Genomic DNA, 12155 nt, shown 5'->3' on the forward strand with positions numbered 1-12155 from the left:
GAATGGAACTGGCCTGGAAGAGCCGAAATGGCTCGTTGCCGCTTCTCTTCTGCCTGTAGGTGGTGAAGACGGGCCTGGAGCAGGGGCTGGAAGCCGGCTACCTCGCCGAATCCCAGGTAACGGTGCCGTGGAGCGCTGCCTCAGACGGGGCCGGGGGCTGCGCCCGTTGTCCCCTGCCCCCCCAGGCGTTCTGCGGGGGGGCGGGACCCCCTCAGGAGTCAAGTGCTGCCTCCCGAGGTGGCAGCCAGAGACGGGGCAGGCGGGATGAGGTGCAGGACCTGCCGCACCGCACCAGGGCAGGGGGCTGCCTTGTCCAGTATCTGTCCGTCGCCAACCCGAGGTTCTGGGCCAAAAATTCCATTCTGCGCGTCGTCTTTGTCCGGTCACGCCACACGCAGCCCCCTTCCCGCCGATGCCCTGCCACGGGCGCGTCTGCAGCAACCCTGAGGACAAGCCAGTTGGTTTCCTGCCCCAGCCCGTCTACCCGCTGCCCCAGCCAGTGCTCCTCAATGCCCTCCCCCACAGCCTAGCTGGGGGGCCCATCCGCCTCCTAGCCCAGCTGCAGGCCCCCTCTGCCCAGAGCTCAGGGTCCAGAGGGAGAGTCTGAGGCTGGTCCCAGGCGTGCTCCCCTCTCCTTCCCTCAGGGCACGCCGGGAGCCTGCTGCCTCTAGCTCAGCGGTCTCCGCACGCGCTCTCGCATGCCCCAGTTAGGGGCTGGTGCTGCATGTGGGCGGGGCAGGACGGGCTTACCCTGAGGGCTGCCAGTCTGCGGTGCAGGGGGGCTAAGGCAGCTTCCTGCCTCTCCTGGCACCACAGACCAGGCTGTGCCCTGGAAGCAGCCGGCAGCAGGGTCCCAGCCAATGGGAGTGCGGCGCTAGAGCTCGGGGCAGGGGCAGTGCACGGAGCCCTGGGCGCCTCCCCACCTCCACCTAGGACTTCTGGGGCACAGCGCTGTCTGGTGCCAGGACAGGCAGGGAGCCGCCTTAGCCCCTGCGGCACAGAGACCCAGCACCCTCCCCCAGGAAGCTTCCTGCAGCACCCGGTGCTAAGACGTGTCCAGCTCGCTGGCTGTTCGCCCCCGGGGAGGTGTTCCGCTGCCTCCCGCAGGGCCCGGAGCGGTGCCCTGTGCCCAGCCTGGCCTGTCTTGCCTTCCTCCTTCCCTCTTGCTTTGATAGATGGCCCAAGCGTGGGGCGCTAGTCCCCCGTCTCCCGCTGCCTCGCATGGCGGCCGGGGCGAGCAGCTGCTCCAGTGCAGTAAGCCTTTGAGAGCAGGACCCTTGTGCTGCTCCCCGGATGGGCTTCTAGTTAGAACCCGAGGGGCAGAAAGGTGGCCCCTCCACCTGCCCTGCAGTGGGCCGGTACCCTCGCCCAGTGGCAGAGCAGCTCCTAAAGCCGCTGGGCATGGGAGTAGCCGAGGCAGCCGCTTGGGGACTGCACAGCTGAGTACGTGAGCTAGGGACGTCACCGGCGCCTGGGCGGCAGCCTTGCCGCTCACTCCGCGGAGGGACCGCTCTAGCCCACCTGCCCCGTTGAACAGTTTAGCCAGTGACACTGACCGTTTAACTGGGATGTTCCGGCCCTACTGTGGGCCACAGGCGGGTGTCCCAGCTGGGAGCAGTGCGCAGGGAACGCGGGCAGGAGCAGAGACGGGCTGCGGTCAAGTCCCCAGCCAGGCCGGGCGGGTGTGGCGCCAGCAGGCAGCCTGGTTCGCAGCCCAGGGGAAACCACCAGGCACAGCATGGGGACAGGAGGCGCTGGGGCCTGCGTGCCGCTGGAGAGCAGGCTAGATCAGTGGCCCCTCTGGCTACGCAGTCTGTGGGCAAGGGCCGGAGGACACGCCTGCTCTTCAGCACCCTAGAGAACAGGCTTCCCCGTCACTCCCTCCATTGACAAGACAGCACTGCAGCCCATGGGAACGAGGGGCCACGACTGGATGGGCCTCCAGGGATGTGCCAGGGTTCTGCGGTCCTGGGAGGGTCACAGGAATCCCTCCGGCGGGGCAGTGCAGCTCTGGCATGTCCGCATAGGAATCCCTCTGGCGGGGCGCTGGGCGGCTGTACTCCGCTCGGGTGTGCAGCTCTGGCCTGTCCCCGTAGAAATCCCTCCGGCGCTGCACTGGGCGGCTGTACTCTGCTCGGGTGTGCACCTCTGGCCTGTCCGCGTAGGAATCTCTCCGGCGGGGCGCTGGGCGGCTGTACTCTGCTCGGGTGTGCAGCTCTGGCCTGTCCACGTAGGAATCCCTCCGGCGGGGCGGTGCGCTGGGCTGCTGTACTCCGCTCGGGTGTGCAGCTCTGGCCTGTCCACGTAGGAATCCCTCCGGCGGTGCACTGGGCGGCTGTACTCCGCTCGGGTGTACACCTCTGGCCTGTCCGTGTAGGAATCCCTCTGGCGGTGCGCTGGGCAGCTGTAGTCCACTTCGGTGTGCAGCTCTGGCCTGTCCCCGTAGGAATCCCTCCGGCGGTGCGCTGGGCGGCTGTAGTCCACTTCGGTGTGCAGCTCTGGCCTGTCCCCGTAGGAATCCCTCCGGCGGTGCGCTGGGCGGCTATACTCCACTCGGGTGTGCAGCTCTGACCTGTCCCCGTAGGAATCCCTCCGGCGGTGCGCTGGGTGGCTGTAGTCCACTCGGGTGTGCAGCTCTGACCTGTCCCCGTAGGAATCCCTCCGGCGGGGCGGTGCGCTGGGAGGCTGTACTTGGCTCGGGTGTGCAGCTCTGGCCTGTCCGAGTAGGAATCCCTCCGGCGGTGTGCTGGGCGGCTGTACTCCGCTCGGGTGTGCAGCTCTGGCCTGTCCCCGTAGGAATCCCTCCGGCGGTGCGCTGGGCGGCTGTACTCCGCTCGGGTGTGCAGCTCTGGCCTGTCCCCGTAGGAATCCCTCCGGCGGTGCACTGGGCGGCTGTACTCCGCTCAGGTATGCAGCTCTGGCCTGTCCCCGTAGAAATCCCTCCGGCGGTGCACTGGGCGGCTGTACTCCGCTCGGGTGTGCAGCTCTGGCCTGTCCGCGTAGGAATCCCTCCGGCGGTGTGCTGGGCGGCTGTAGTCCACTCGGGTGTGCAGCTCTGGCCTGTCCACATGGGATTCCCTCCGGCGGTGCGCTGGGCGGCTGTACTCCGCTCGGGTGTGCAGCTCTGGCCTGTCCACGTGGGATTCCCTCCGGCGGTGCGCTGGGCGGCTGTACTCCGCTCGGGTGTGCAGCTCTGGCCTGTCTGTGCTGTGGGGGGTGGGCCTGCCCCACATGCTGATAAGGTTGGAGCGGCTAGAACCAGCGTCCGGACGCCTGACTTCCTTTTTCACCTCATTCAGAGGTTCGGGGAACTCGCACTGACAGCCGAGTCCAAGGCCTTGACGGGGCTCTACCACGGCCAGGTGCTGTGCAAGAAGAACAAGTTTGGGGCGCCAAAGCAAGAGGTCAGGTGAGTCCGAGCCAGGCGGTTGGAGCGCTCGGCGGTCCCGAGAATGCAGAGCTCCCAGTGCCGGCCAGGTCTGCCCAGCAGGGCCCCGTGGTTCCAGTGTCCTTGGCGAGGCCGGCCTCCTGCCAGCACAGGCTTCCCTGCGGGTGGTAGCTGTGTCCCGGGGCTGGCTGGTGCTTGCATCGCACTGGTTCTGGCGAGGGCTGTGGGATTCACACGCAGGGTCTTGTAACTGGCTCTTGTGTAACGTGCGCCTACAGTTGGTCACGGGGTCAGCGAGCTCCATCCTCTAGCCAGAGGGGGCAGGCTGCGGCCCCAGGCCACACCTGGCCCAGCCTGCGGGGAGTGGGCTTGGACAGCTTTGCCGGGAGGAGCCAGGCTAACTCCTGGACAGTGTGGCCAGTACAGGAGGCTAGCCCCGGCCTCCTCCCCCGCAGCCTGCACTCCCCAGCGCCTGGGCGGCGGGGTCCCGCTTCAGGGCAGCTCCCGGAGACGGCGCAGCCCCCAGACTGGCTGTCTTGTGGACGTAGATTTCACCAGCCACACGAGATGCGTGAGCTCCGCGGGCACTAGAACAGCCATTCCCAGCCATTGACGGACCCAGCTTCCGCGAGTCTGTCTAGCTCTGTTAAAGGGGCTCCAGTGAGTCAGTGCAGTCCTGTGGCTCTCGGACCGTTGTCGTTCCGGCTGTCGATGTCCAGGACTGCTCGTGTGTTCATCCGTGTCTCACTTGTGTTCTTGCTGCTGGTTGGCCGGGTGCAGGTGCCCTCTGGAGCCTGGTTAACGATGGCGTCCGGGAGCCGTGCTCCAGCCCTTTGGTACAGACGCTGGTTTGGCTGAGAGGTTACAGACCGGGGGGAGTGCTTTGGGGGCGGCGTTGCTTAGCAGAGAGCAGGGAGACTCCCGCTAGCTCGCTGGGGACTAGCAGAGCCGCGCTCGCTGCCTGACCCGGGACAGCTCGCAAGGGGCCCTGCGGGGACGCGCCCGTCGGGTTCCCTGAGAGCCTGCGTCTCCCAGGCCAATGCAGGTTGTGAACGCGCCTTCCCTTTCCTGCAGGACCCTGGCTGTACTGGGCGCCGGCCTGATGGGAGCGGGGATCGCCCAGGTGTCTGTGGACAAGGGGCTGGCCACCATCCTGAAGGACACAACGCTGCAAGGCTTGGGCAGAGGGCAGCAACAGGTCTTCAAAGGGTACGTGGGGCAGGAAGGCTTGGCACGCCCATCCCCGGGGGCATCTTCCCGGGCAGGCTGGCTTGCCGGAGCCTTCCTTAGCTTTGGCCCTGGTGCTTCCCGGCCGGCTCCGCGTGCCTGGCTGGGGCCCTGGCTGTGTGTAGAGGCCTGGTGCGGGCCCTCGGGCGGGGCAGGCCGAGCAAGGGGTGAAAGGGCCCTTGGCCAGACAGGCATGATCCCCGCAGGGTTCCCTGTGCCAGACCCGCTGCCTTCTGGAGGGAGCTGTTCGCAGGCTTTGTGGAGCTCGGGCACGCTCGGCTCTTCCTGCCGCCGCTCGGGCCAGTGTGCTGAGGGGCCGAAAAGCCCCGTTTCTGGTCCCCCCTGCGCCCCAGACTTGGCCCCTCCCCTGAACCGTAGGATGCGGCTCTGTGCCTGGCGACGCACCCTGCCAGGAGAGCAGCAGGCGCCCCGTGGGCAAGGGTGCTGGTCCAGCCCAGCCGGGCTCTAGCCAAGCTCCCCGCTCCCCAGGCTGAGTGACAAGGTGAAGAAGAAGACCCTGACGACGTTTGAGAGGGACACGGTTCTCAGCGGCCTGACGGGGCAGCTGGATTACAAGGGCTTCGAGAAGGCCGACATGGTGATCGAAGCCGTGTTCGAGGACCTCGGCGTCAAACACCAAGTGCTGAAGGAGGTGGAGGCGGTGAGTTTCCCCAGCCGTGGGACGCGGCTCCTGCCAGAGGAGGTGGTGCCTGGCCAGCTGCGGGCGCTGCACGGGGGCTGCAGGCACCTGGTCCCTTTCTCCTGGCAGGACTGTGCTGCTGCTGCCTGGCTCCCCCTCCTTCGGCCAGGTGCTGAGACGTCCCAGCTCCTTTCCTGCGGGCTGACGTGCGAGTGGGCAGCTCAGCTGCCACCCTCTCTCCTGGGCCCCTTGTTTACCACCTTGTGTGCTCGCTGCCTCCACGCTCGCCGGACACTCAGCGGGTCTCGGGGCCCGGGCAGAGCGTGCAGGCAGGCCCCTGGGCGAGCGGCGTCCCATGCGGGCTCAGGCCGTTGGCAGGAGAAAGCCTGGGGTGCAGGGCGACATCAGGTCTGGCATTGCCACTGGCTGGGAGCAGCTGAGTGTCTCTGGCCTGGGTCTCCGTTAAAACCGCCCTGCCCCGTGGCGCGGCGAGGGGCCCCGCTCCCCGTGTCCTTGCGGAGCCGCTGGCCTGGGTCTCCGTTAAAACCGCCCTGCCCCGTGGCATGTGCGGGACTGGGAGATGGGTTGGAAATGGGGGGGACTACGGCCTATAATGGCAAGGAGAAAGGAGGGTCAGGGCACAACAGGGAGGCAAGATCAAATATCTTAGATGCCTATATACAAATGCGAGAAGTATGGGTACTAAGCAGGAAGAACTGGAATTGCTAACCAATAAATACAACTATGATATCATTGGTATTACAGAAACCTGGTGGGATGGGACGCATGATTGGAATGTTGGTATGGAAGGGTACGGCTTGCTCAGGAAGGACAGACAGGGAAAAAAGGGAGGAGGGGTTGCCTTGTATATTAAAAATGTACACACTTGGACTGAAGTGGAGATGAACGTAGGAGATAGCTGTGTAGAGAGTCTCTGGGTTAAGCTAAAAGGGGTAAAAAACGAGGGTGATATCATGCTAGGAGTCTACTACAGGCCACCTAGCCAGGTGGAAGAGGTGGATGAGGCCTTTTTTAAACAATTAACAAAACTATCCAAAGCCCAAGATTTGGTGGTGATGGGGGACTTCAACTATCCAGACATATGTTGGGAAACTAACACAGCGAGGCACAGGCTATCCAATAAGTTTCTGGACTGCATTGGAGACAACTTTCTGTTTCAGAAGGTTGAAAAAGCTACCAGAGGAGAAGCTGTTCTGGATTTAGTTTTAACAAATAGGGAGGAACTAGTTGAGAACTTGAAAGTGGAAGACAGTATAGGGGACAGTGATCACGAAATAATAGAGTTCATGATCTTAAGGAAAGGTAGAAGGGAGACCAGCACAATTGAGGTTATGGATTTCAGGAAGGCAGATTTTCATAAGCTCAGAGAACTTGTAGGTAAGGTCCCATGGGAAGCAAGACTGAAGGGAAAAACAACTGAGGAGAGTTGGAAGTATTTCAAAGGGACGTTGTTAAGGGCCCAAAAGCAAACAATTCCGCTGTGTAGGAAAGATAGAAAATATGGCAAAAGACCAGCTTGGCTTAACAAGGAGATCTTGCACGATCTCAAAATAAAAAAGGAGTCATATAAAAAATGGAAACTAGGACAACTAACACAGGATGAATATAGGCAAGCAACACGGGAATGCAGGGGCAAGATTAGAAAGGCAAAGGCACAAAATGAGATCAAACTAGCTACAGGCATAAAGGGAAACAAGAAGACCTTTTATAAATACATTAAAAGCAAGAGGAAGACCAAGGACAGGGTAGGCCCACTGCTTAGTGAGGAGGGAGAAGCAGTAACAGGAAACTTGGAAATGGCGGAGATGCTCAATGACTTCTTTGTTTCGGTCTTCACCGAGAAGTCTGGAGGTGTGCCTAACGTAGTGAATACAAGCAGAGAGAGGGTAGGTTTAGAAGATAGGATTCACAAAGAACAAGTTAAAAGTCACTTAGGAAAGTTAGATGTCAGCAAGTCACCAGGTCCTGATGAAATGCATCCCAGGATACTCAAGGAGCTGATAGAGGAGGTATCTGAGCCTTTAGCTATGATCTTTGAAAAATCATGGCAGACAGGGGAGATTCCAGAAGACTGGAAAAGGGCAAATATTGTGCCCATCTATAAAAAGGGGAATAAGAACAACCCAGGAAACTACAGACCGGTCAGTTTAACGTCTGTCCCAGGGAAGATAATGGAGCAGGTAATTAAGGAAATCCTATGCAAACACTTGGAAGGTAATAAAGTGATAGGGAATAGCCAGCATGGGTTTGTGAAGAACAAGTCATGCCAAACTAATCTGATAGCTTTCTTTGATAGGATAACGAGCCTTGTGGATAAGGGAGAAGTGGTGGATGTCATATACCTAGACTTGAGTAAGGCATTTGATACGGTCTCGCATGATATTCTTATTGATAAACTAGGCAAATATAACTTAGATAGGGCCACGATAAGGTGGGTGCATAATTGGCTGGATAACCGTAGTCAGAGAGTTGTTGTTAACGGTTCTAAATCCTGCTGGAAAGGGATAACAAGTGGAGTTCCGCAAGGGTCTGTTTTGGGACTCGTACTGTTCAATATCTTCATCAATGATGTAGATATTGGGATAGAGAGTACGCTTATTAAGTTTGCAGATGATACCAAACTGGGTGGGGTTGCGACTTTTGGAGGATAGGGACATAATTCAAAATGACCTTAGCAAGTTAGAGAAATGGTCAGAGGTAAACAGGATGAGGTTTAATAAAGAGAAATGCAAAGTGCTCCACTTAGGAAGGAACAATCAGTTCCATACATACAAGATGGGAAGCGACTGTCTAGGAAGGAGCATGGCGGAAAGGGATCTAGGGGTCATAGTGGACCACAAGTTGAATATGAGTCAACAGTGTGATGCTGTTGCAAAAAAAGCAAATATGATTCTAGGTTGTATTAACAGGTGTGTTGTAAGCAAAACTCGTGAAGTCATTCTGCCGCTCTACTCTGCACTAGTTAGGCCTCAGCTGGAGTACTGTGTCCAGTTCTGGGCGCCACATTTCAAGAAAGATGTGGAGAAATTGGAAAGGGTACAGAGAAGAGCGACAAGAATGATTAAAGGTCTAGAGAACATGACCTATGAAGCCAGGCTTCATGAACTGGGCTTGTTTAGTTTGGAAAAAAGAAGATTAAGGGGGGACATGAGAGCGGTTTTCAAATATCTAAAAGGGTGTCACAAGGAGGAAGGAGAAAATTTGTTCCTCTTGGTTTCTGAGGACAGGACAAGGAGTAATGGGCTGAAAGTGCAGCAGGGGAGGTTTAGATTGGACATTAGGAAAAAATTCCTAACTGTCAGGGTGGTCAAATATTGGAATAAATTGCCAAGGGAGGTGGTGGCATCTCCCTCTCTGGAGATATTTAAGAACAGGTTAGATAGACATCTGTCAGGGATGGTGTAGACGGAGCTTGGTCCTGCCTTGAGGGCGGGGGGCTGGACTCGATGACCTCTCGAGGTCCCTTCCAGTCCTATGATTCTATGATTCCCCGTGTCCTTGCGGAGCCGCTGGCCTGGGTCTCCGTTAAAACCGCCCTGCCCTGTGTCCTTGCGGCGCTTCCTGCCATGCTGGAGATGCTCAGTGGTAGCTGGAGGCCTGCGAGGGTGGCAGAGGCCTGGGAGCCTGCCGGCCCATGTCTGGCTTGTGCCGCTTGGCCGCGCTGTTTATGGTGCCTGCTCTTGTTTCCCTAGGTGGTCTCCCCTCACTGCATCTTTGCCAGCAACACGTCTGCTCTCCCCATCAGTCAGATCGCTGCTGCCAGCAAAAGGCCGGAAAAGGTGGGTACCGGAGCCCCTGCTGCTGGCGGGCAGAGCTGAGAGCTGGTCTGGGGTTGCTGCAGGCGGCTGTGGGGAGGCACCAGGGACCAAGTGCCGTGTGGCCAGCCTGTGGATGCTGGGCCGGGGGAGTGGCCTTTGCCCTCTGTGTGTCACTTGGAGTGTGATGGGGGGGGCTGTCTACGACTGTAATCCTGTGTGCGCTCTGGTGTTGTGGGTCTTGGATCCAACTGGCCTGTGCTGCGCTGCAGTGACACTGTGGGTGGGTGTGAGCCTCAGTTTCCCCAGACCCTGCACCACTAGCTGCATGAGGAGGGGGAGGCTGGTGGGACTCCCTGGGGACGGCCTGAGGTCCGGGGCTGCCTGGGGCGAGTGAGCAGTGGCGGCGGGGCTAGGAGGCGTGAGGGTGTTAGACCAAGGGAGGGGGGTTCAGGCCCCGTGAGCTCCCCCCCCCCCCCCCAAGAGGAATAAGGCTCTGCCCTGGCTCCCGTGTTAACGTTGCTCCTAAGCTAGGCCGTGTCGCTGGGAACCAGTGACACCCCCCTCCCCGGCCGGCCGAGAGCCCCCTCTGGCTGCGCACGGGGGTGCGGGGTCAGGGCGCCGGCACAGAAACGTCACACCTAGGCCCTGGAGCGTCCCAGCCTAAGGCGAGGGGCCCCGGGCGCAGCGCCAGGTACCGGCGCGAGGGGCCCGCTGGCTGGGCCGTCTGCCGCGAGACACTTCAGAGGGAGCCAGAGCCCAGTGATCCATCCGCCGTCGGCCAGGCCAGGCGAGGGCTTTTCCCTGACTGTCTTGGCGAATAGCCACGGGGCCCGTCCTCCAGGGAGTGATCCAGGGCCTCTGTGAACCCCTTTGTACTGCCGCTGTTCCCAGCACTGAGTTCCACAGGTTGTCAGTGGGCTGGAAGAAGCACTTGCCTCTAGTCACGTCCGTGGGTGGGGGCTGGTTCTCGTATTACGTGCAGGTGTAACGGACGCTCGGCACCAGGGGCTGCTCCGCTGGCCGGAGATGGGACACCCAAGGGGCGGGCTCTGGGTGACGGTAGAGCAGGGCTGGGGGACACTGACCCACAGGAAAGTCAGTCGGGGGCCACACCAGTGAGAAGCAATAACCCCACCCTCTCTGGCCTGGCCCCGGCCTTTCCTCTCAGCTGGGCTTTGCCTCTCACCTCACTGGGGCTGTGGGGCTCTGCTGGCCGGGCCCGCCCCCCCCCCCCCCCCGCACGGCTGCGCACACCCCACGTCCCCCTGGGGAGAAGGGCGAGGAGCTGGCTGTGATCCCTGCCTGGGGCTGTAGAGCGGGGGGGCCAAGAGGGGGGTGCAGGAGGTGCTGAAGGGAGGCTGGGGGATTCAGGGGTGCAATGGGGGGAAACGCCAGTGGTGGCGGGATGGGGGGGGACGGGGAGCCTGGCTGGGGAAGGATGCGACACGACAGGCTTGTACCGAAGGACACGAAAGACGCCCCCACCCCCTGTGGGGCAGGGAGCCCGGGCTCAGCCACCGCGCTGCCCCTTTGCAGTACCCTACCCCCCCTTTGCCTCTGGCTGATGGAGGTGGCGGGGGCGACTGACCAGCGCTAAGCGCTCCCTTGCTGGCTAGTCGACTAGTCCCTCACCCCCAGGGCTGAGCGGGGTCTGGGAGCCAGCCCCGGGCAGCGGTTAACCCTTCCCCGGGAGAGCGGTGCTCCCTGGGCCACCGATGAACCGCTTCCCTGTTCACATGCCTGCTTCCCGCCGGGCCGGCCAGGAGGGCCCCTTCCAGACGCACCCGCGGCAGGGCTGGGCCACCGGCCTCAACTTTGCAAAGACGCATCTCTGTTCTGGCTCCACCGCCGGTTAGAGCGTTACAGCCGCCCTTGGGGCGCCGGACAGAGCCAGCCCGGCTCCCAGGCCCGCTAAGAGCCTCCCCAAAGCACGGCTCAGCCCGGGGCTCCCCGTCGTCACGCCTGACGCGTCCTCCGCAGCCAGGGCTACTGGGCCCCGACGTTCCTGCCCTGCGTCTGTCCCGCCTTCCTCCACGGGGGCTCCCTGCGTCCTTGGAAAGGAGGCGAGTCACCCGTTCCCGTCCCGGGCGGGCCTGGGAACCTCTGAGCACGGGCGCCTCCAGCTGCAGGGAAGGGGGGAAGCTAGCCTTGAAGAGTGGCTGAGCCCCGCCCCGCCCCGCCCCTCGCTTGGGGAAGGGCGCCCTGAGACCCGCTGACCCTCCCGCCGCCTCTCCCGCCAGGTGATCGGCATGCACTACTTCTCTCCCGTGGACAAGATGCAGCTGCTGGAGATCATCACCACGGAGCACACGGCCCCGGACACCGCAGCCTCTGCCGTAGCCGTCGGCCTCAAGCAGGGCAAGGTCATCATTGTCGTCAAGGTAGCGCGCTCTGGGGGCCGCGGCCGGGGGCGTAGGCGGCAGGAGGCCCCCCTGCAGCAGCCAGGCGGAGCACTAGAGAGCTGGGCCCTTCGGCGGGTCCCGGGCGGCTGCTGCCGACAAGGACCCTGCGCAGGTGGAAGCCTGGCAGCCGCGGCGGGGCCCTGTCCAGCGTCTCGGGCGCCCACGCAGGGCAGGCAGGGGAAGAGCAGCAGGGCGGGAGCTGGCCAGTGGGGAGGCCAGATGCCGTGTTGGGGTTTTCTAGCCGCTGCCGGTGCCCTGGAGCCGGGACATGCTGCCGCTCCTGGGAGCAGAGTCCCAGGCTGAGTCCTGGGGCGATCGAGGGGGTGGGCTCTGAGCCGGGCTCCCGGCCATGCAGGGAACGCGCTGACCGGGCCATTGGTCCGTGCATGGCGTGGGGGCGGGCGCACCGCCAGGAGAAACGTTCAGCCGGCCGCAGGCGCCCTGGGCTCCGGAGAACAGCGCCCCTCCCCTGCGGGAGGGCTGATCTGCCCCGCCTGCGGCCCTTCCCGGGCACTACCCACGCGCAGGCCTGCTGCTCCAGGGGCTCGGCCGGCGATCGTGGGGCCTGGCGCCGAGCTCTGCAGTCACTGGGCGCCTGCGTGGACGCTGACCCTAACGCTGCCCCTCTCGCTCTGCCAGGACGGACCAGGCTTCTACACCACCAGGTGTCTGGGGCCCATGCTGGCCGAGGTGGTGCGAGTGCTCCAGGTGCGTACGTG

At 62.1% G+C, this 12155-nt stretch overlaps 1 protein-coding gene across 2 annotated transcripts in view; it reads left to right on the forward strand.

Moving 5' to 3' along the window:
* The window catches only part of HADHA (hydroxyacyl-CoA dehydrogenase trifunctional multienzyme complex subunit alpha), a 32526-nt gene that overhangs the window by 12958 nt on the left and 7413 nt on the right, over positions 1–12155 (forward strand). For both annotated transcript variants that reach the window (XM_075915737.1, XM_075915738.1), the window contains exons 10-16: positions 60–116; positions 3300–3409; positions 4463–4597; positions 5105–5276; positions 8969–9055; positions 11275–11415; positions 12076–12144. In XM_075915737.1, the coding sequence (XP_075771852.1) occupies positions 60–116; positions 3300–3409; positions 4463–4597; positions 5105–5276; positions 8969–9055; positions 11275–11415; positions 12076–12144 (771 nt within the window). The remainder of the gene's footprint in view (positions 1–59; positions 117–3299; positions 3410–4462; positions 4598–5104; positions 5277–8968; positions 9056–11274; positions 11416–12075; positions 12145–12155) is intronic.

Source organism: Pelodiscus sinensis, unplaced genomic scaffold (genome assembly GCF_049634645.1).
Source record: "Pelodiscus sinensis isolate JC-2024 unplaced genomic scaffold, ASM4963464v1 ctg89, whole genome shotgun sequence".
In the NCBI taxonomy this organism is placed as follows: domain Eukaryota; kingdom Metazoa; phylum Chordata; order Testudines; family Trionychidae; genus Pelodiscus; species Pelodiscus sinensis.